The sequence below is a fragment of the Capra hircus genome, chromosome 8 (assembly GCF_001704415.2).
Source record: "Capra hircus breed San Clemente chromosome 8, ASM170441v1, whole genome shotgun sequence".
Taxonomy (NCBI): Eukaryota; Metazoa; Chordata; class Mammalia; order Artiodactyla; family Bovidae; genus Capra; species Capra hircus.
In genome coordinates, this window is record NC_030815.1 from 39,208,066 (window position 1) to 39,232,812 (window position 24,747).

The 24,747-nt window shown below is 38.2% G+C and overlaps 1 protein-coding gene across 1 annotated transcript; it reads left to right on the plus strand.

Annotated features, from left to right (window-relative positions):
• On the plus strand, positions 2,801-19,300 carry INSL6 (insulin like 6). The gene is made up of 2 exons (XM_005683697.3): positions 2,801-5,718; positions 18,891-19,300. Exons 1-2 carry the CDS (start codon positions 5,445-5,447, stop codon positions 19,232-19,234), a joined length of 618 nt encoding a protein of 205 aa, XP_005683754.1. The 5' UTR covers positions 2,801-5,444; the 3' UTR covers positions 19,235-19,300.

Consider the following 24,747-nt stretch of genomic DNA (forward strand, 5'->3'; position numbering starts at 1 on the left):
TGATGGACAGGGAGGCCTGGCGTGCTGCAGTTCACAGGGTCGCAAAGAGTTGGATACGACTGAGCGACTGAACTGAACTGAACTGAACTGATCATCACCAAACTAAATTCATTGTTTTTGTAATAGTTTTCTTTGACAAATTATGATTATATAAAGTAGTTTAACAGTTTGTACTCCAGGGACAGACTGACTATTTTTAATCAGCCTTCTACCTCTTATTAACTCTCTCATTTTAGGCAAGTTTTATAATCTAAGATGAGCTCCCTCTAGTCTATAAGCTAGAGATAATTACAAGACTATTTGATATGATTACTACAGGATTAAATGGGGTAAAACATGTACAAGCACTTAGACTACTGACTGACATACAGTAATTACTCAACAAATGATGTACTGGTATTATTGTTCTTTCAAAACATTTGAATATATATTACTTAACATATAATTGAATACATACTTTTTGTATATATTCAAGAATACAGTGTTGGTATAAATACCAAGAATAAAGTGTTAATAAGGCCAGCATTATAGTGGGGAAAACAGACAATTAATTGGACAGAAAGCAAAAAAGTAAATAATGGAGATATTATCTATTAGCAGTTTTATAATCTAGCAAGTATTAATTATAGTTACTGTTATTAATTGTACCCACATTTAATACTGCTAAGATAAAAATTTTAAGGACTCAAATCATGGGAATCATATTTCCCACACAAAGGTATCAATATAAAACGCTAAAATAACTTGAAAACAAATATTCTAGTATAATTGCTAATAAGTCCATATTTTTCTTGCATAAATGGAATTTTATTTTATAAATATTCAAATGAACTCTTTGGATAGCTCCAATTTTATGACAATGTTCTGGAATAAGGTAGACAGGAAAAAGTGAAAGTTAAAGTTACTCAGTCATATCCAACTCTTTGTGATCCCATGGACTGTAGCCCACCAGGCTCCTCTGCCCATGGAATTCTCCATGCTAGAATACTGGAGTGGGTAGCCTGTTTCCTTCTCCAGGGGATCTTCCCAATCCAGGGATAGAATCCAGGTGTCCCACATTGCAGGTGGATTCTTTACTAGCTGAGCTACCAGCTAGGACAGTATACTAACAAATAAGTAAGTCATTCAGTAATAATAGCAACTTATTCATTCAAAATAAGTCATTTCACTAATAATTTGTTCAATTCAGTAAATTTGTTGACTCTTGATCAGTTCAGTTCAGTCACTCAGTCGTGTCTGACTCTTTGCGATCCCATGTACTACAGCACACCAGGTCTCCCTGTCCATCACCAACTCCCGGAGTTTACTCAAACTCGTGTCCATTGAGTTGGCGATCCCATCCAACCATCTCATCCTCTTTCATCCCCTTCTCCTCCCGCCTTCAATCTTTCCCAGCATCAGGGTCTTTTCTAATCAGGTGACCAAAGGATTGGAGTTTCAGCTTCAACATTAGTCCTTCCAATGAACACTCAGAACCGATCTCCTTGCTGTCTAAGGGATTCTCAAGAGTCTTCTCCAATACCACAGTTCAAAAGCATCAATTCTTCAGCACTCATCTTTCTTTATAGTCCAACTCTCACATCCATACCTGACTACTGGAAAAACCATAGCCTTGACTAGATGCACATTTGTTGGCAAAGTAACATCTCTGCTTTTTAATATGCTGTCTAGGTTGGTCATAGCTTTTCTCCCAAGGAGTAAGCATCTTTTAATTTAATGGTTACAGTCACCATCTGCAGTGATTTTGGAGCCCCCCAAAATAAAATCTGCCACTGTTTCTCCATCTATCTCCCATGAAGTGATGGACCAGATGCCATGATCTTAGTTTTCTGAATGTTGAGGTTTAAGCCAGCTTTTTCACTCTCCTCTTTCACTTTCATCAAGAGGCTTTTTAGTTCTTCTTCACTTTCTGCCATAAGGGTAGTGTCATCTGCATATCTGAGGTTTGATATTTCTTCTGGCAATCTTGATTCCAGCTTGTGCTTCATCCAGCCCAGGATTTCTCATGATGCACTCTGCATATAAGTTTAATAAGCAGGGTGACAATATACAGCCTTGATGTATTCCTTTCCAGATTTGGAACCAGTCTGTTGTTCCATGTCCAGTTCTAACTGTTGCTTCCTGACCTGCATACAGGCTTCTCAAGAGGCAGGTCAGGTGGTCTGGTATTCCCATCTCTTTCAGAATTTTCCACAGTTTCTTGTGATTCACACAGTCAAAGGCTTTGGCATAGTCAATAAAGCAGAAATAGATGTGTTTCTAGAACTCTCTTGCTTTTTCGATGCCAACATCCAGTGGATGTTGGCAATTCGATCTCTGGTTCCTCTGCTTTTTCTAAAACCAGCTTGAACATCTGGAAGTTCACGGTTCACGTACTGTTGAAGCATGGCTTGGAGAATTTTGAGCATTACTAGCATGTGAGATGAGTGAAATTGTGTGGTAGTTTGAGCATTCTTTGGCATTGCCTTTCTTTGGGATTGGAATGAAAACTGACCTTTTCCAGTCCTGTGGCCACTGCTGAGTTTTCCAAATGTGCTGGCATATTGAGTGCAGCACTTTCACAGCATCATCTTTTAGGATTTGAAATAGCTCCACTGGAATTCCATCACCTCCACTAGCATTGTTCGCAGTGATGCTTTCTAAGGCCCACTTGACTTCACATTCCAGGATGTCTGGCTCTAGGTGAGTGATTACACTATCATGATTATCTGGGTTGTGAAGATCTTTTTTGCACAGTTCTTCTGTGTACTCTTGATAACAATAATAAGTAGTAGTTGTAGTCAGGAATGTGTTCATTCATTCCATAAATGTTTATTAAGGGTCTACTTAGCAGGCATTGTCCTAGACACTGAATAATAAATATGAAACAAAAATAATTCCAGTCTTTAATGAGCTTACAACTAGTAGAAAAGATAATTACATGATTTTCTTTAAATTCAGCATAGTACAATAAATAATAATTATGACATTAACATGAATTAGGATACAAAGGAACAAGTAGTCAATTCTCAGGGAGTTTATTCACTTACTAAATTTTATGATTATTGATATGATTAACATTTTACTTATTATTTGTTGACATTGCTATAATTGTTAACATTAAATTATTACTGAGAATTTACTATGTTTCACACTGTTCAAGGCAAAGATGCTGCCAAAGTAAACAAAATAAACAAAAATCCCTGTGGTGTAGAGCTTACATTTTTGCAGGAGACAGATAGAAAACGTGAAGAAGTAAGATTATATATAGTATGTCAGTCTTTAATGAAGATGTGCACACTGAAGAAGTGCAAAGTATGATGAGAATACTGAGAGCACAAATAGAGCGGGAGTATAGATTTTTGTGTGGTTCGGACATATACTGGTGCTTCCCTACCGGCTCAGCCAACGGGGTAAAGAATCCTCCCGCAATGAAAGAGACGTAGGAGAAGAGGGTTCAATCCCTTGGTGAGGAAGATCCCCTGGAGGAGGGCATGACAACCCACTCCAGTACCCCTGCCTGGAGAATCCCATGGACAGAGGAGCCTGGTAGGCTATACAGTTCATAGGGTCACAAAGAGTCTGAAGTGACTTAGAACGGACATAACACATATATCGCTTGAGAGGTTGTTTGTTGTTGTTTGGTTGTGTTCTTAAAATATATATATATATTTTTCTCAGTATAATGAATGGTTTCCTTTCTCACAGGGATTCCCTCGTGAAGTTCTACTTAGGACTCATAGCCACTACAGTTTATACATGAATTGTCTCTCAAAGTAGGCAATGAAATTGTGCTAATCAAATTACATCAATCTTTTAAAAGATCTGACTGCCCGTTACTAAGTACTCATGGATACCACTGGAAAGTAGGGCAAAGCTGGGCGAACAGAAAACGGAGAAAAGTACACAGAGGCAAAAAGGACAAGGAGTACAAAATAACATTGTAAAGGGAAGAGTTAAGAGTATCATTGATAATTGCTGGAGCCTCTGAGGCTTCAGTGTACTGACGTTGACTATTCCTGAGACAGCCCCTGACTGCCCCCTTGTGGCTGGTAGGACATCCTTCAGCGCCAACACAGTCTAATAAAATTTCATTTAAAATGACAGGGCAACCTGTAGGGATTGCGCTGTACTTTCCTGCCCCTTCCCTCTTGATGTAGCAGAATACTATTTTTCTTAGAAGACAAATCCTCTACAAATTTCTGTCACACTTTCGACTAAAATTGTAGCCGGATAGATTTGAGTTGACAATGGACAGGGAAGCCTGGCGTGCTGCGGTCCAAGGGGTCGCAGTCGGACACGACTGAGTGACTGAAATGAACTGAACTGAGACCTAAAGGGAGCGCGCTCATGACCTGTCATGCATCATCAATTTATCCCAACAGGAAAAGACAATTGCCTACATCTCCAAGAAGACAGGGCGGTATTTAAATACAACAGGAAGAAGAAAACTCTCTGGTCCACAGATCTCAGCCAATCAGAGATTAAGCAACACAGCCAATTCGAAGACGCCACATTTTGGACTCCCAGCTTCCCCAGTGGATCCTTTAGTTATCACACCCGCTCCCACCTTCCCCCTTTTCCCTGCAAAAGCAAGTTCCTCTTACTAGTTCTCTGAATTTGCATATAGTCCATGATAGTGCACATATCCTGAATTGCATTCCTCTAGCTATTCCTATTCACCTTTGCTGGTAAAATAATTGGCTATTATTAATGTTGACACTATAATTTTGCAATGGATAATCCTTTACTATCCATGGCCAAAAGAACCGATTATCTCAAATACTCTGTTCTGAAGATTGAGACTAAGGCCCATTTCTCCCCGTAGAAGTGGTGGGAATTTCCTCAGGAAGCTTTGCATCTGCCTTTAAAACGTGCACACAAGTTTTAATATATTTGACAGCCAACAATTCATCAGGCCCTGAGGTACAATTAGAAGCAATGTCACAACCACTGCCTTCATGAAACCTGCAAACTAGGGGAAGAAGTTATCAAAGAACTGCACAAATAAATGTGAGCAAACCTACCGAGATAAACACCATGAAGAAAAGGAAAGGTTTCTTGAAGGAGGCGACGTTCCATTAGCAAGCAGGCAAAAGAGGCGGGAAATGCATTTCACTAGAGGGAGGCTTTATCCGTTAGCTACGGCCCCATATTTCATTTGATAAGTCTTCCTAGTGAGGGTGGAGAGAAAAACGAACCATTTTCAGGACCAACAGCTTGCCACCTGGGGCGGCCTGAGGGCCCTGCGAAATTCGGGAAGCTTAGGCAGCGCCTCCACAACTGCCCTCATCTAGACTCGAACTTCTCGCGAGGTCTGGAAACGAAGATCAGAAGGTGCGCACCTCGCCTTGAAGTTCTCGCGAGGACCGCACACGAAGATCAGAAGGTCTCCATGTGCACGTGCACAGTCGTGCGGGACTGGCAGTTAGAGCGCGCGGCGTACCTGGTTTAGGGGCTCAGGGATGCCGCGGTTCCTCTATCTGTGTCTCGGGCTCCTGTTGGTTCGAGTCTCCCGTGAGCTGAACGACATCAGCAGAGCCAGGAAATTGTGCGGCCGGCATCTACTGCATGAGATAGTAAAACTCTGTGGCGATGTTAGCTGGAGCCACGTTGAGAAGGAAAAGCCTATCTCACAGCTGCTTTCCCAGGCCTCAGAAAAGGTTGAAAGCTTCATTCCTGACCGGTCAGAAAGCTCCCAAACCACTTTTCCGGTCTGGAGGAGAGCGACAAACCCAGGTGAAAATCTAAACCAAAGACTTGTTTGTTCATCTTTGTACATTTCTTATTCTCGAATTCGCTCTGCCAGCCTTTGAACTTCAGGAAGTGGAATTTGTGTCTAATATACATACACAATCTCTGTGAATTTTTTTTTTTTAATTTAACTTCGAGGAAAGAAATGCACACATGTAAAGTCTACAAACCTGTATAAGACTGCTGGAGTTTTCCAACTTTCCCTTCTCGCAGTGCCCTTGTCACCTGGCAAACTCTATTTTGTCCTTTAAAGCCTAATAGAGGTATCATCTTCCCCGGGAACTTGTGGCTCAGACAGTAAAGAATCTCCCGCTGTGCAGGAGCCGCAGATTCCATCCCTGAGTGGGGAATATCCCCTGGAGAAGGGCATGGCAACCCACTCCAATATTCTTGCCTGGAGAATTCCATGGACAGAGGAGCCTAGTGGACTACAGTCCCTGGGGTTGCAAAGAGTCAGATAGGACTGAAGCTGCTTGGCACACACACACACAGGAATGTATGTTTTATATGAAATGCCCAGCAGAGGGCCAAGCATAGAGTATATGCTTAATGTATATTGAATTTATGCAAAATGCTTTTAAGCAGTCTTTAGGAAGAACATTTTTTGTTTTAGATCCATTCTTCTGTTTTTACATTTTTGTGGCTAATGCATTTTAGTCCCAATAGGTTTGCTGTTTTAAAACAAAGTGCACTTTATTTGTGGAGAAGGGAATGGCACCCTACTCCAGTACTCTTGCCTGGAAAATCCTATGGACGGAGGAGCCTGGTAGGCTGCAGTCCATGAGGTCGCTAAGAGTTGGATACGACTGAGCGACTTCACTTTCACTTTTCACTTTCATGCATTGGAGAAGGAAATGGCAACCCACTCCAGTGTTCTTGCCTGGAGAATCCCAGGGCCAGGGGAGCCTGGTGGGCTGCCATCTGTGGGGTCGCACAGAGTAGGACACAACTGACACAACTTAGCAGTAGCAGCAGCACTTTATTTGTAAACAGTTATCTAGAGAGTTAGTTTAAGTCACTGCCTTTTACAATAATTCAGTTATTCTGATTTGGGCAAATTTTGTGAAAGTCAAGATTCTGAAATTAAAGGAAGGAGTAGACTATCACGTCAAAAGAGAGACCCTAATATAGATGAGTAAAACAAACTAAAACATTGCCTAGCACTTTATGAGCACTTACTCTTTTTTATTGTTTTGAAGTATAGTTGGTTTACAATATTAGTCTCTGTTGTACAGCTGGTAATTCAAAATTTCTATAGATTATATTACATTTAAAGTTATAAAATATTAGCTATATTCTGATTCTTTTTTAATGAATGAATAAAACCTATAAATTATTGATGCTACTGCTAAGTCGCATCAGTCGTGTCCGACTCTGTGTGACCCCATAGACGACAGCCCACCAAGCTCCTTCGTCCCTGGGATTCTCCAGGCAAGAATACTGGAGTGGGTTGCCATTTCCTTCTCCATATTGATGCTAAGGGAATAAAAACTTTTTTTTTTGAAGTATAAGTTGATTTACAACATTGCATTAGTTTCACATGTACAGCAAAGTGACTCTGAGTCCATTCATGTTGCTGCAAATGACATCATTTCATTCTTTTTTTATGGATGAGTAATATTCCATTGCATATATATATACCACATCTTCTTTACCCATTTGTCTCTCAATGGATGCTTAAGTTGCTTGCATGTAAATAATGCTGCTATGAACATTGGAGGGCATGTATATTTTCAAATTAGATTGTTTTTCCAGATATATACCCAGGAGTTGGATTGTTGGAACATATGGTAATTCTATTTTTAATTTTTTAAGGACCCTCTATACTGTTCTTCATATTGGTTGCACCAACTTACATTCCTACCAACAGCATAAGAAGATTCCCTTTTCTTCACACCCTCTCCAGCATTTATTATTTGTAGACTTTTTGATGATTGACATTCTGTGAGGCAATAGCTCATTGTAGTTTTGATTTTCATTTCTCTATTAGTGATGTTGAGCACATTTTCATATGCCCATTGGCCATCTGTGTATCTTCTTTGGAGAAATACTTATTTAGTTCTGCCTAATTTTTGATTTATTTTTTAATTGAGCTGTTTGTGTAATTTGGAAATTAAGTCCTTGTTGGTTGCATTATTTGAAAATATTTTCTCCCATTCTGTAGGTTGTCTTTTCATTTTGTTTATGGTTTCCTTTGCTCTGCAAAAGCTTATAAGTTCAATTAGAGCTCCTTTGCTTATTTTTGGTGTTATTTCTATTGCTTTGGGAGACTGACCTAAGAAACCATTGGTATGATTTATGTCAGAATATTTTGCCTATTCTCTGTACTAGTTTTATGGTGTTATGTCTTATATTTTAAGTCTTTAAGCCATTTTTAGTTTATTTTTGTGTATAGTGTAAGGGAGTATTGTACCTTCATTGATTTACATGGGGCTATCCAGTCTGCCCACACCACTTCCTGAAGAGACTATCTTTTCTCTGCTGTATATTCTTGTCTCCCCTGTTGAAGATCAATTGACCATTGGTGTTGGGTTTATTTCTGGTCTCTCTATTCTGTTCTGTTGATCCATAAGTCTGTTTTTTGTGTCAATACCACACTTTTTTGATAGCTATAGCTTTGTAGTATTGTCTGATGTCTGGAAGGGTTATGCCTTCAGCTTTGTTCTTTTTCTTTAGGATTGCTTTGTCTACTCTGGGTCTTTTGTGATTCCATATAAATTTGAGGACTATTTGTCTAGTTCTGTGAAAAATGTCATGGGTCATTTGGTAGGAATTGCATTAAATCTGTAGATTTCTTCAAACCCAAGAGCACAGGCTATCTTCTTATTTCTTTGAATCATCTTCAGTTTCCTTTATTAATGTTTTATAATTCTGAGGTTATAGGTCTTTCACCTCCTTGGTTAGGTTTATTCCTAGGTATTTTTAAAATGTGATTTTAAAAGGGATTTTTTTTAACTTTCTGATAGTGCATTGTTAGTGTAAAGAAATGCAACAGATTTCTGTATATTAATATTGTAACCTGCTACCTTGCTGAATTTATCATTTCTAGTAGTTTTTGTGTGGAGTCTTTAGGGTTTCTATGTAGAGTATCATGTTAAGACAGAAACAATAGAAAGCATCAGACTGAATCTTGATCATTTTCTATCATCAAAACCACCTACATAGAAATTCATTTTATCCTGTTCTTGTAATGAAGGAATTATCTCTCACCAAACTCTCAGTTGTACTTCAGTTTAGCTGATATTCACACTTTAATGTGTATATGAATCACCTCAGGAATGCTGTTAATATACAGATTCTGATTCAGTAGGTCTGGGGTGGAGACTGAGTTTACTTTTTACAAGCTCCCGGGTAATGCCGATCCTGTTAGTTGGATAATGCTTTTTAGGTAACAAGGGACTAGTTCAGTTTTCTATTTCTTCATTATTCTTTTCTCTCACAAGTGCAAGGTGGACTTCCCCGTTTTACTTCATGCCTGGTGGGCGTTCCTCTCACATCAAATGCTGTGCTCTCATTACCTATGCCATAGGTATATGTAACTTTAATTCAAAATTTTACCTTCAGACATCCAAGCTCGAGTTTATGATTGAGAATGAGTTTGGAATCCTTTTTCTTGACCAAGCAACAATAAATCCCTGGTGATCCAGTGGCTAAGACTCCATGCTCCCACTGCAGGGGGCCTGGGTTCAAACCCTGGTCAGGGGACTAGACCTCACATGCCACAACTAAGACCTGGCACAGCCAAATAAATAAAATATTTTTAAATCAACTTTAAAACTTGTAGCTGGTTAATCACTCCTTTATTTCAGGTGTTATTCACAATACCCCAAAGAAGTAAATGTCATTAATTCAGTGAGGAGAGATCTGCAGTGAAACAAGATTTATATGAAATGGAAATATATCTGATCATATTTCAGGATTGTCATACACATTAAACATGTTACTATGGGAACTATATAAAGGACAGTTTGTAAAAGTGGAAATATGTGGCAATGAAACCATGGTTTTTTTTAAAATATATGGAAGAAGAAAATGAATTTAGGTTATCAATATGAATTTGTATTAGATTTTAAAGAATTCTTAATCTGTAAGGAAAGATAGAATGTAATCTATTAATTTCCAGTGACTAATTTATTAATAGAAGTTGAAGAGAGGCATGTATTTCCAAAAGAGAATTCCAACATAGAATATATAATTATGTCATTTCTTTTGCATGCGAATGTTGCTGAAAAGTTGATTAATTTTTATTTAGCTTATATAAGCAGAATATATTTCTGTGTTAGGTCAAATCAGTTATCAATAATTTTAATCTTCTGTTAATTTCTTTGGGTCTGACACAGGAAATAACAGTTTGGTACACTGATATTCAAAAATGTCTTCTTCAGAGCTACTCAGACATAAATTGAATTTGAGATTGTGCACTACTTGTTAATGAATCCCAAATATATGGACCATGTTGCCACAACCTATTTCAGAGTGTGGCAGCGTGAAACTAATGTCAGATTTCTAAATTCTGAGTATGGTGCTGCCTAACTCTTAGTGCTAGGTGAAATTATTGAAGTTTCATTACCAGTATTTCATAATCCATACCCCTATTCCAGTTAATGGGCTATAGTCCCTTATTCCTGGTCTTCATCCATATATTCTTATTTTTTACTAGTACATGAGAATTCCTATGTTCTTATATCCATGCCAAGAATTAAAATTATATATTTTTTTAACATTTTTCAGTGTGATAGACATGAAATAAAATCTCATTTTTGTTTTAACTTGTTCTGGATTTGAGTACCTCATCATATGCATATTAGCCTTTTGGGTTCCTTTTTTTTTTTGAAAACTTCCTATTTTTCAGAAATTTTATTTCTATATTTTGCCCATTTTTGTCAAAGCTGTCATCTTCCAGTTAATTTGTAAGACTCATTCAAAATCTAGATACAGTAATAGTTATATGTTTTAAATATTGCAAATATGTCCTCCTGTCATCTATCTACTGATGTTTTTAGATAGAAAGTCTTAATTTTTATGCCATTAGACAAAAAGTATTTCACTGTATTGTTCATCCTTTTGAATGTTTTGGAGGTCCTTGTTTTGTTTCTCTATTTGTTTTATAGTTTTACTTTTCTCGTTAGGTCCTTAATTCTTCTGGGGCCCATTTTTAGTTCTGTTCTGGCTAAAAATACTATCTTAATTTTCTCAAAGTCTTACTTTTCTGTACATGAGGAAGTATTTTTCTGAATACCATCTACTGAACAGTCATTCTTTTCCACTGATTGTAGAGCCACTTTTATTGTCTGTTAAGTTTTTCTGAGATTCTTATTTAACTGGTCTTTTTGTTTGGCTTTGTGTTATTACCACACTGTTTTAGCCAACGTTTTCATTCTCCTCTTTCACCTGCATCAAAAGACTCTTTAGTTCCTCTTTGCTTTCTGTCACTAGGGTGGTATGATCTGCATATCTGAGGTTATTGATATTTCTCCCAGCAATCTTGATTCCAGCTTGTGATTCATCCAGCCTGGCATTTCACATGATGTACTCCACATACAAGTTAAATAAGAAAAGTGACAGTATATAGCCTTGACATACTCCATTCTCAATTTTGGACCAGTATGTTGTTCCATGTCCAGTTCTAACTGTTGTTTCTTGACCTGCATATAGGATTTTCAGGAGTCAGGTATGATGGTCTGGTATTCCTATCTCTTTAAGAATTTTCCACAGCTTGTTGTGATCTACACAGTCAAAGGCTTTAGTATAGTCAGTGAGGCAGAAGTAGATGTTATTCTGGAATTCTCTTGCTTTTTCTGTGATCCAGTGAATGTTGGCAATTTGATCTCTGGTTCATCTCACTTTTGTAAATCCAGCTTGTACATCTGGAAGTTCTCACTTCACGTATTGCTGAAGCCTGGCTTGGAAAATTTTGAGTATTACTTTACTAGTGTGTGAGATGAGTGCAATTGTGTTGTAGTTTGAGCATTCTTTGGCATTGCCTTTTTTTGGGATTGGAATGAAAACTGACCTTTCCAGTCCTGTGGCCACTGCTGAGTTTTCCAAATTTGCTGGCATATTGAGTGAGGCACTTTAACGGCATCATCTTTTAGATTTGAAATAGCTCAGCTGGAATTCCATCACCTCCACTAACTTTGTTAGTAGTAATGCTTCCTGAGGCCCACTTGAGTTCACACTCCAGGATGTCTGGCTCCAGGTGAGTGATCACACCATCATGGTTATCCAGGTCATTAAGACCTTTTTTATAGTTCTTTGTTTTTTTGCCATCTCTTAATCTCGCCTGCTTCTCTTAGGTCCTTACCATTTCTGTCTTTTATTCCCATCTTTTTCATGAAATGTTCCCTTGATATCTCTAATTTTCTTCAAGAGATCTCTAGTCTTTCCCATTCTTCTGTTTTCCTCTATTTCTTTGCATTGTTCACTAAGAAGGCTTTCTTATCTCTCCCTGCTATTCTTTGGATCTCTGCATTCAGTTGGGTATATCTTTCCCTTTCTCCTTTACCTTTCACTTCTCATCTTTTCCCAGCTATTTGTAAGGCCTTCTCAGACAACCACTTTGCCTTCTTGCATTTCTTTTTCTTGGGGGGATGGTTTTGGCCTGTACAATGGTTTGGCCTGAACCTCCATCCATAATTCTTCAGGCATGCTGTCTATCAGATCTAATCCCTTGAATCTATTTGTCACTTCTACTATATAATCATAAGAGATTGATTTAGGTTGTACCTTAATGGCCTAGTGGTTTTTCTTCCTTCAATTTAAGTCTGAATTTTGCAGTTCAGCTCATGATCTTAGCCACAGTCAGCTCTAGGTCTTGTTTTTGCTTACTGTGTAGTGCTTCTCCATCTTCAGCTGCAAAGAATATAATCAATCCAATTTCGGTACTGACCATCTGGTGATGTCCATGTGTACAGTCCTCTTTTATGTTGTTGGAAGAGGATGTTTGCAATGGCCAGTGCATTCTCTTGGCAAAACTCTGTTACTTGGCAAAAACTTGCCTGTTACTCCAGCTATCTCTTGACTTCCTACTTTTGCATCCCAGTCTCCTATGATGAAAGGACATCTTTTTAAGTGTGAATTCTAGAAGGTTTTGTAGGTTTTCATAGAACTGGTTGACCTCAGCTTCTTCAGCAATTGGTTGGGGCATAGACTTGGATTACTGGGATGTTGAGTGGTTTGCCTTGGAAACCAACTGAGATCATTCTGTTGTTTTTGAGATTGCACCCAAGTACTACATTTCAGACTCTTGTTCACTATGAGGGCTCCATTTCCTCTGAGGGATTCTTGCCCACAGTAGTAGATTTAATAGTTATCTGAATTAAATTTGTCCATTCCAGTCCATTTTAGCTCACTGATTCTCAAAATGTCGATGTTCACTCTTGCCATTTCCTGTTTGACCACGTCCACTTTACCTTGATTCATGGACCTAACATCCCAGGTTTCTATGCAGTATTGTTCTTTACAGTATCAGACTTTACTTTCACCGCCATACGCATCCACAACTGTGTGTTGTTTCCATTTTGGCTCAGACTTTTCATTCTTTCTGGAGTTATTTCTCCCTTCTTCTCCAGTAGCATATTGGACACTTGGGGGGTTCATCCTTCAGTTTCATATCTTTTTGCCTTTTCATACTGTTCATGGGGTTCTCAATGCAAGAATACTGGTTTCCCATTCCCTTCTCCAGTGGACTACATTTTATCAGAACTCTCCACCTTGACCTGTCCGTCTTGGATGGCCCTGCACAACATGGCTCATAGTTTCATTGAGTTAGACAAGGCTGTGATCCATTTGATCATTTTGGTTAGTTTTCTGTGATTGTGGTTTTCATTCTGGTGGCTGTGGGACTGAAGTTCTTGTTTCATCTGTCTGCCCTCTCATGGATGAGTCTAAGAGGCTTGTGCAAGCTTTCTGATGGAAAGGACTGCAGTGGGGAAAACTGTGTCTTGCTCTGGTGGGCAGGGCCATCCTCAGTAAATCTTTAGTCCAATTTTCTGCTGATTGGTGGGGCTATGCTCCCTCCCTGTAGTTTGGCCTGAAGCTCCCAGTCCTGGAGTCTGCAGGCGCTATAGTAGGACTGATGGCGACCTGCTGCAGTAGAAGGATGAGCATGCTGTGCCTCCCAGGACTACTGCTGCCAGTGGCCCCTGGCCCTGCCGCAGGCCACTGTCGACCCATGTTTCCACCAGAGACTCCCAAACATTCAGAGGCAAGTCTTGCTCATGTCTCTTGTGGGGTCACTGCTCCTTTCTCCTGGGTCCTGGTGCACACAAGGTTTTTTTTGTGCCCTCCAAGAGTCTCTGTTTCCCCAGTTTGGTGGAAGTTCTATAATCAAATCCCACAGATCTTAAAAGTTAGATGCGCTAGGATTCTTTCCCTTTGCCAGATCCCCAGGTTGGGAAGTCTGATGTGGGGCCTAGAACCTTGGCGTCAGTGTGAGAACTTCTTTGGTATAGTTGTTCTCCAGTTTGTGGGTCACCCACCTGGCGGCTCTATGATAGGGCTAATGGTGACCTCCTCCAGGAGGACCCAGGTCACACACTGTGCCTCCCAGGACTGCTGCTGCCAGTGCCCGTCCCTGCAGCCGGCCATTGCTGACCCACGCCTCTGCAGGAGACGTTCAAACCCACACAGGCAGTTCTGGCTCAGTCTCTTGTGGGGGTCACTGCTCCTTTCCCCTTTTCTATTTATACTTGCTCTCTTTGTGATCTGATCCAGTCTTATGGCTCAAAAAATTATCTGTATACCTGACTCTTAACTTTCTTCAAGCAAAATTTTTTCTTCCATTCTGATAAGCATGAGGTGATATCTCACAGTGGTTTTGATTTGCATTTCCTTGATGATTAGTGATGTTGACCATTTGCATTTCCTTTCTGAAAAAAAATGTTCATTTCTTCTGCACTCTTTTTAATTGGGTTGTTTTTATTGTTGTTTTTTGATGTTGAGTTGTATGAACCTCCACTGTATCTGTATGTAGTCCTTTTTTCCCTAGTGTATTTTGTTCATTTTCATTTTTTTTTCTTGATTAGTCTGGCTAAAGTTCAGTTTTATTAATCCTTTAAAAGAATCAATGTTTGGTTTTCTAAACCTTTATATTTTGTTTCTATATTTCACTTATTTCTTTTCTTACTTATTTGGGTTATCTCTGTTGCTCTTTTTCAAATTCATTGATTTGAACACTCATTTTTAAACTTTCTAATTTTCTCATGAATACAGCTTGTTTCCATTTAAGTCCCTTTCTCAATTTGACATTCATGAAAGAGGTTCCTTCTTATTGTCTGCCTTTTCTTCCCTTTCTTCAATCTGCCTAAAAAAAAAAAAAAAAAAAGAGCTGCAAGTCACTCAGTTATGTCCGACTGTGAACCCATGGAGTGTAGCCCACCAGGCTCCTCTGTCTATGGAATTCTCCAGGCAAGAATGTTGGAGTGGGTAGCTGTTCCCTTCTCCAGGGGATCTTCCTGACCCAGGGATGGAACGTGGGTCTCCTGTATACCAGGGAAGCCCCTGCCTAGACAACCTAATTCACTTTTCCCCTTCAGTGTACTCTGTTCATTGTGACATACTTTATTGATCATGTATTTATCCATCTTAGATGACATTATTCTTTTGCTACTTTAGAAGAGATTAATATTTATCCTAAAGGTTTACTATTCCACATTTCATCGTAAGCATTTTTTAAATCAAAGTTGTTATATTCTAATAGGACTCTTAACTTCAAGAGGCAGAAGTTCTCTTAAATATCCTCAAGAAAAAAACCTGAGCATAGTTATTATAGAAAGAGGATCTGTAAATGGACCTAGAAAGGCTCTGGAAAGCCTAAGGAATCATGTCAGTGCCTAAAAATCATCTTTCTCTGAATCTTTTCTAATAACTTTAGCTTTCATGATAAGCTTCATAGTAGCCTTTCTTTCTAACTCATCTTGTTCTCATTACTTCTCAGTTCTAATTTCAACAGTGAAGTGAAGTCCCTCAGTCGTGTCTGACTCTTTGCGATCACGACTGTAGCCCACCATGCTCCTCCATCCATGGGATTTTCCAGGCAAGAGTACTGGAGTGGGTTGCCATTTCCTTCTACAGGGTATCTTCCCAACTCAGGTCTCCTGCATTGCAGGCAGACACTTTACCATCTGAACCACCAGGGAAACCCAATTTCAACAAGAGGAAATCTTATTGAGCAAGCTTATTTTTCACAGGGCATGGATTGCTGGCCACTGTGGCAGATGGTTTCTTTGGGGTCAGGTGCCAACCTCCTGTCTTTCAACTGTGGGTATAGGATGGAGTCACATGGTTCAGAACATGACTGCCTAAGAGCTGACTCAACAGCAGTGGCTAGAGGCAATATATCCCTCAAAAGGAACTATAGATGGGCAAGGGCAATGATGGAAATTCAACAAGCCTTCAATTAATTACCTTCTGGTGTTATTTTAATTTCTTACAAGTAATATTGAGTAAGAACAGTGTAACACTAACAATTCACTGAGCATATCACACTTCTCCATTTCTTTATATTTCAACAGAATGGCTTCTACTAACCACTTAGTTATAAAATATGCATAAAATCAAGTAACTCAATTACAAACCTCGAATAGCCAAAGCAATCTTGAGAAAGAAGAATGGAACTGGAGGAATCAACTTGCCTGACTTCAGGCTCTACTACAAAGCCACAGTCATCAAGACAGTATGGTACTGGCACAAAGACAGACATATAGACCAATGGAACAAAATAAAAAGCCCAGAGATAAATCCACACACATATGGACACCTTATCTTTGACAAAGGAGGCAAGAATATACAATGGAGTAAAGACAATCTCTTTAACAAGTGGTGCTGGGAAAACTGGTCAACCACTTGTAAAAGAATGAAACTAGATCACTTTCTAACACTGCACACAAAAATAAACTCAAAATGGATTAAAGATCTAAATGTAAGATCAGAAACTATAAAACTCCTAGAGGAGAACATAGGCAAAACACTCTCAGACATAAATCACAGCAGGATCCTCTATGATCCACCTCCCAGAATTCTGGAAATAAAAGCAAAAATAAACAAATGGGACCTAATTAAAATTAAAAGCTTCTGCACAACAAAGGAAAATACAAGCAAGGTGAAAAGACAGCCTTCTGAATGGGAGAAAATAATAGCAAATGAAGCAACTGACAAACAACAAATCTCAAAAATATACAAGCAACTTATGCAGCTCAATTCCAGAAAAATAAACGACCCAATCAAAAAATGGGCCAAAGAACTAAATAGACATTTCTCCAAAGAAGACATACAGATGGCTAACAAACACATGAAAAGATGCTCAACATCACTCATTATTAGAGAAATGCAAATCAAAACCACAATGAGGTACCACTTCACACCAGTCAGAATGGCTGCGATCCAAAAATCTGCAAGCAATAAATGCTGGAGAGGGTGTGGAGAAAAGGGAACCCTCCTACACTGTTGGTGGGAATGCAAACTAGTACTGCCACTATGGAGAACAGTGTGGAGATTCCTTAAAAAATTGCAAATAGAACTACCTTATGACCCAGCAATCACACTGCTGGGCATACACACTGAGGAAACCAGAATTGAAAGAGACACATGTACCCCAATGTTCATCGCAGCACTGTTTATAATAGCCAGGACATGGAAACAACCTAGATGTCCATCAGCAGATGAATGGATAAGAAAGCTGTGGTACATATACACATACTCAGCTGTTAAAAAGAATTCATTTGAATCAGTTCTGATGAGATGGATGAAACTGGAGCTGATTATAGAGAGTGAAGTAAGCCAGAAAGAAAAACACCAAAACAGTATACTAACACATATATATGGAATTTAGGAAGATCGCAATGACGACCCTGTATGCAAGACAGGAAAAAAGACACAGATGCGTATAACGGACTTTTGGACTCAGAGGGAGAGGGAGAGGGTGGGATGATTTGGGAGAATGGCATTCTATCATGTATACTATCATGTAAGAATTGAATCTCCAGTCTATGTTTGACGCAGGATACAGCATGCTTGGGGCTGGTGCATGGGGATGACCCAGAGAGATGTTATGGGGAGGGAGGTGGGAGGGGGGTTCATGTTTGGGAACGCATGTAAGAATTAAAGATTTTAAAATTTAAAAAATAAAAAACTAAAAAAAAAAAAAGGGCAAAAATTTGAATATAGATTTCTACAAGGAGGATATACAATAAGGACATGAAAAATGCTCAGCATCATTAGTTGCAAGGTCATTACACATCAAAACGATAATGGGATTCCACTTCACATCCGTTAGGATGGCTATCATCAAAAAATGGAAAATATAAAATGTTGGTCAAGCTGTATAGCAGTTGGAAGCCTAGTGTATCAGTGGTGGGATTGTAAAATGGTGTAGCCACTGTGGGAAACTGGCAGTTCCTAAAAAAAGGTAAACAAATTTACCATACGATCCAGCAGTTCTACTCCTAGGTATATACCTAAGAGAATTGAAAATGTGTTCATACAAAAACATGTATGTGGATGTTCTGAGCAGTGTTATTCTTAATAGTCAAAAAGTAGAAAGAACCCACCTATTCATCAACTGATAAACAGGTAAATAAAATGTGATATATCCATACAATGGAAAATTATTCAGCCATAAAAAGAATAAAGTACTGGCAGACATGCTGCAACATGATTGAACCTCGAAAATATGCTCAGTGAAAAAAACAGACACAAATGACCATATATGGTTATGTTTTAGGCAGATCTGTAGAAATATAAAGTAGATTAGTAGGTAACCAGGGGCTGAAAGAAGAGGAAAATGAGAGTGACTCCTAATAGGGGGAGGTTTCTTTTGGGGATGATAGAAATGTTCTGGAATTAGGTAGTGGTGATGTTTGTGCAACCTTGTGAATATACTAATTGTATACTTTAAAATGCTTAATTTTATGGCATATGAACTATAGCTCAAAAAAATGTTTTCTGAATTAAAGTACGCAAAGGTTTCTAGGCCTTTTTATAGGAAAACATTACAACTTTTAGTTTAAAATATACATTGCTTTGGAATAACCATTTTACTAGTTAAAATGTGATTATTTGTGTTTCAGAATTAGCTGGCTTTAGTGTTACAGCATTATGATTAAATTTTCAGCTAAAGGAAGATTTTAATAAAGGATTTATTTCTTGTGTCTCAACAGTCCCTACTTCTGCCTCTCAGGAAGAAGCAATAAACAATATGAAGGTGCAGTCACTGCCTGAGTATCAGTATAAAAAGGCCAACTTGCCTTTTAAGACAAGACAGGAGGACTCTTCCTCATCACAAGATATCAGTCCATATATTCATGAGATTATAGAATTTCAGAAGAAAAATACAAACAAAATCAAAACCTTAAGCAATTTGTTTTGGGGGAATCATCCCCAAAGAAAACGCAGAGGATACTCAGAAAAATGTTGTCAGAAGGGATGTACAAAAGAAGAACTTATTATTGCATGCCTTCCATATATTGATTATGAAAACTTAAGGAAGCGTCAGCAGTTGTGACTGAGATATACTAACCATCATGAGACTTACACTAACTTAATAAAAAGCTTAATATATTTTACTTATTATTTTTTTGGTGATTGTCCTTGTAGTTTCTCTGCTGTGACCAACATCTGGATTTGTAAGCACTTAACAATACTTTCGGAGAAGGCAATGGCACCCCACTCTAGTGCTCTTGCCTGGAAACTCCCATGGACGGAGGAGCCTGGTGGGCTGCAGTCCATGGGGTCGCAAACAGTCGGATACGACTGAGCGACTTCACTTTCATTTTTCACTTTCATGCATTGGAGAAGGAACTGGCAACCCACTCCAGTGTTCTTGCCTGGAGAATCCCAGGGACGGGGGAGCCTGGTGGGCTGCCGTCCATGGGGTCACACAGAGTCAGACACGACTGAAGCAACTTAGCAGCAGCAGCAGCAACAATACTTTGTGGTGGTCATACGACTTAGTATTTTCTTTGGTGTTCTATTTTTCTATATTTTTATATTTGAAGATATTACTGGAGGTGGCATGATCTATGCAGACATCTAAGGATTACCTGCTTACTATTTATGGTTTTGAAACAAGTAGCAATTAAATGGATTATGGAATGTTCTGCATTCCTTGTGTATGATATACTGACTGGTGCCCGTTACTATTAGGCTCACTCTAGTATGCCAATACATCTGTCCTACTGACTTAAAATAGCTAACCAACTACCCCTAGTAGCTCTTACACATTTTTAGTAGGTACAGTTTTAATTCTTTGTGTAGTAACTGGTAAGTCTTTTCACAGTTTCTATTGAGGACATAGTTCAGTGACTTTCTTGAGGTTGTAATCTCTCTCCAAGATCCCCTGTCTTTGCTTTGAAGGTACTGATACAATGTGAAGTCTTATTCAGGCTTGGTCAGAATAGAGTGCAGTGTCGGTATCACCTGGGAACGTGTTAGAAATGCAGTTCTAAGGTCCTCTCCCAGACCTACTGGGTATGGGGCTCTTTGGTCTGCATTTTTGCAGGCCTTCTGAGTCATTCTGAAGTAGGTTAAAGATTGACAATCACTGTTAACATTCACAGTATGAATGTTGTAGAAATTCTATTTATGTGCTTGCATGTCTTAACTCAATATAGGTAAGTTTTTGGTTATGTTTTTCCACTCTATGTCCACATGGGAAAATCTTTTAATGCCACAAATTAGAGCAAATCTTATACAAAGAACCCAAAGTGAAATTCCTATTTTCTGCCATTAATTAGGGGGTATCATTTGAAATGTTTTTCTAGTTTCTTTCCCAAATATGCACTGTAATGTTCTTTTCAATTAAAATTTTAAATTCCTATTTGGCTCTGTTATTTTTTAGAACCAAAGCTCTTTTCCACGTGTATCTGTTATATTCACTTACAGTGCATTAATAGATACAATTTTTTTTAACCAGTTCCAGGGTACAGCATTCACCTTAATTTTTTTAAGTATAGTCACTTGTTTTGATACAAAATGATAGATTATATCATATCACGGCTGAGTGATAGAGTAAGTTGGTTGGGTGTTTGATGAAACTGCTCCATTGAGAGTTGCCTTGTAAGCCAAAATAAGTGATACACTTGAACTGGTTTGAAGACGTATGGGTCTGTACTTGTAGTTTAAGAATAAAAATGGAGTTTTATTAGCTTCCTAATATATATATATCCAAAGTGTCAATTAGAAAATTATGAGATTTACCAAGTATGTTATCTGCCTAGCTATATACTTACCTACATACTTTTTTTTTATGCTAGGGTATATTTAATTAGCTTCTTAGCTTAGTGCCTGTCTGTTAATATCTGTAATTGTATTAACAATGATTTTGTTAATTTAGATAGAACACTCATATTTTCCTTACGGACTCCTTAGGGCAATCCTGAAGTAGGAAAAAAATGAATGAAAGCTGAGGTACCTTAATATTATGCAGCCTCTTGAGGCTCCTTCATGTTAAGTTACTTGCTAGTTAGGGGTAGAGCTGGATCAAGATTTTAATTCTAGCTTCTTGTTCAATGTTCCTGATGTCAAGATCATGAGCAGAAATTATCCATATGTTTTGTCTGGTTCATTTATTTGGCCCCTACTTTGTTTTGTTTGCATCTGTGTTGGTTAATAATTGCCCCATTTCTGCACACTTGGTAAGAATGTATGTTTTGCTATATATATATATGCTGTGTGGAGTAGTTTATAAATGTCAGTTAGTTGAAGTTGGTTGATTGTGTTGTTCTCAGAGTTCTGTATCTTTACTGATCTTGCTGTTTTTTCTGTCAATTAGAGAAAAGTACTGAAATATCTATAATTTTACATTTGTCTATTTGTTCTTTTAGCTCATTTATCTATGCTTCATGTATTTAAAAATTACTATGTGCATGTTGTATCTATTATCTACTGAATTAATAGTTCCATTATTGTTTCCCTTTATCACTGGTAATATTCCTGATACTAATATAGCAACTTCAGCTTTCTTATGATTAGTGTTTCCATCATATATTATTTTTTACCTTTTTATTCTTAACCTCTTTTCATCTTTATATTTAAATTGGTTCCTTGTAAACAGCGTGTAGTTGGTTCTTGCTTTTTCATTGTTTGACAATATATGCCTTTTATTTGGAAGTTTAGATAATTGATTAATGTAATTATCAATATGGTATGGATTTAATTATCCATATGGTTTAGATTTAAATCTATATTTCCGCTATTATCCTATGTGATTTCTGTTCTTTTTTCTCCTTGCATTCTGTTGGGTTGAAATCTTTTAAAATTTCATTTTATCTTGTTGGTTACTTTGCTATTTCTTAAAATTTGAGACAATATACATCTTTATTACAGATTCCTTCAAATATTTTATCACTTCACATGCAGTTTAAGGCCTTGTCAACACAATACTTCTATTTACCCCTCCAGTCTTTTCTGCTATTTGTGTTTATATATTTAATTTCTATGTTATAAACTATACATTTTTATTACTTTAACTTCTGTTATAAGCTATACATTTTTATTATTTTATTTTCAAGTTTTTTTAATTCATACAATTTTAATGAATTATTGCTACTGCATACATTTTCAACTGATTTTTATGTTAAAGCAGTATCATGTAGCTGTCAAAACCATGTAGTCCAATTTAAGCTCAGCTTCTTAAAATTAGCCACTTCTGATTGTTTTCATAAAGTCTTTCTACACTACAAACTCATATCAGCACGAATTGTAAACATGCCTGCATCAGTGCAAACATTTCTCAGGTCCGCTCTGTTAAAGCTCTCTGAAAGCTTCACGAGTACTTCTAAATAACTGATTTTATCATGGTACCTTCATAGATTTTCAGTATATCTAATATTGCTTATAAATAAATAAATATATATATATAATTTACCTGGAGACAGCAAAACAGGATTCACTGTGCTTGTCTGTAGCCATGATCATTTTAACTCTATGCAGAGTATCATACCCATCCATTTGAGTAACTCCATTAAAGTCCTCTGAACCTATCAGGTGAAGTACTTTCAGAAAGCTAATACAATGACATCTGTTTTATTCATAAAAATGATGCATGGCTGATAATCTCTGGCATACTGACACAGTTCTCTGATCAAATGAGCACTTTCACCATGTACTTGTCTATAGCAGAGCTAGATCCATTTAGGAAACTGTAGTCCAGCTGGCTAACGGCTCTCGCTATTAGTGTTTTCCCTGTAACTGGCTGTTCGTACAACAGCCTTTTAGCCATACTACCATTACACTGGAATAATTCTAGGTTTGTAGGAGGTAGTTCTTTCACCTCTGTCAAGTTGATAATCTGTTCTGATACAGCCCAGTCTCAGAAAAAAAGAAGTATTACCTGTGTCCTTATGAAACATGCTATAAAACAGTGAATCTTGGCAAATGTGTATTCATATCCAAGGCAGCTTTTGTTCCTGGCTTCAATTTACTTTTTTCAGGCTACAAGGACAACTCAAAACATACCTTGATCCATTTATAGCTTTAACAGTGAATTTTTGAATCAATATCTTAAGTACTTTACCCACAATCTTTCTACATTTGGGTGACTCGAAGTCCTTCAGATCATTTTCAGACTTCTCATTACTGATTGGTGGTGGTGGTGGTGGTGGTGTAGTCACCAAGTTGTGTCTGACTCTTGCGACCCCAAGGACTGTAGCCTGCCAGGTCCCTCTGTCCACGGGATTCTCCAGGCAAGAATATGGGAGTGGGTTGCCATTTCCTTCTCTAGGGGATCTTCCAGACCCAGGGATCAAACCCAGGTCTCCTGCACTGCAAGCAGATTCTTTCCCAAGTAACTGCGAGGGAAGCATACTGATTGGTAGGGTCTTTTCATTGTTTCCTTAACGGTTTAAGACAGCTATTGTCTTGTGTTCCAGCACTTTCCTGTGCATGATAGTCTTGAAGTTTATTATCTCTGTGGTCTACCGTGATGAGATGCCATGACTCATAAGGAATGCCAAGAATGGCAGGGCCAATGAGGTGGGGAACAAGGTGGGATGAAGAGCAGAGCAGCACTGGAAGGTGGGGGCCAGATGATCCTGCCCATTTCAGTTTTGTATTCTCCCTCACATTCATCATCTATCAGTCTTTATTCCTTTATTGTCGAATCAAGTTACCATGTGGTACATAACTGTGTCTGATTATCTTCCTTCATTACAAATAGCTGAGAAAAGAGAAGTGAAAGGCAAACAAGAAAGGGAAACATATACTCAACTGAATGCAGAGTTCCAGAGAATAGCATGGAGAGATAAAGCCTTCTTAAGTGAACAATGCAAGAAAACAGAGGAAAATAATAGACTGGGAAAGACTAGAGACCACTTCAAGAAAACTAGAGATACCAAGCGAATATTTCATACAAAGATACAATAAAGGACAGAAATGGCAAGGACCTAACAAAAGCAGAAGAGATTAAGAAGAGATGGCAAGAATACACAAGAACTGTACAAAAAAAAAAAAGATCTTAGTGACCCAGATGATAGTGTGGTCACTCACCTAGAGCCAGACATCCTGAAGCGTGAAGTCAAGTGGGCCTTAAAAAAAAAGCACTAAAAACAAAGCTAGTGGAGATGATGGAATTCCAGCTGAGCTATTTCAAATCCTAAAAGATGATGCTGTTATTTGGAAAACTCAGCAGTGGCCACAGGACTGGAAAAGGTCAGCTTTCATTCCAATCCCAAAGAAAGGCAATGGCAAAGAAAGTTCAAATTACTGTACAGTTTTACTCATTTCACATGCTAGCAAATTAATGCTCAAAATTCTTCAAGCTAGGCTTCAGCAGTACGTGAACCAAGAACTTCCAGATGTACAAGCTGGATTTACAAAAGGGAGAGGAACCAGAGATCAAATTGCCAACATCTGTTGGATCATAGAAAAAGCAAGAGAATTCTAGGAAAAGACATCTACTTCAGCTTCATTGACTATGCTAAAGCTTTTGACTGTGTGGATCACAACAAACTGGAAAATTCTTAAAGAGATGGGAATACCAGACCACTTTACCTGTCTCCTAAGAAACCTGTATGCAGG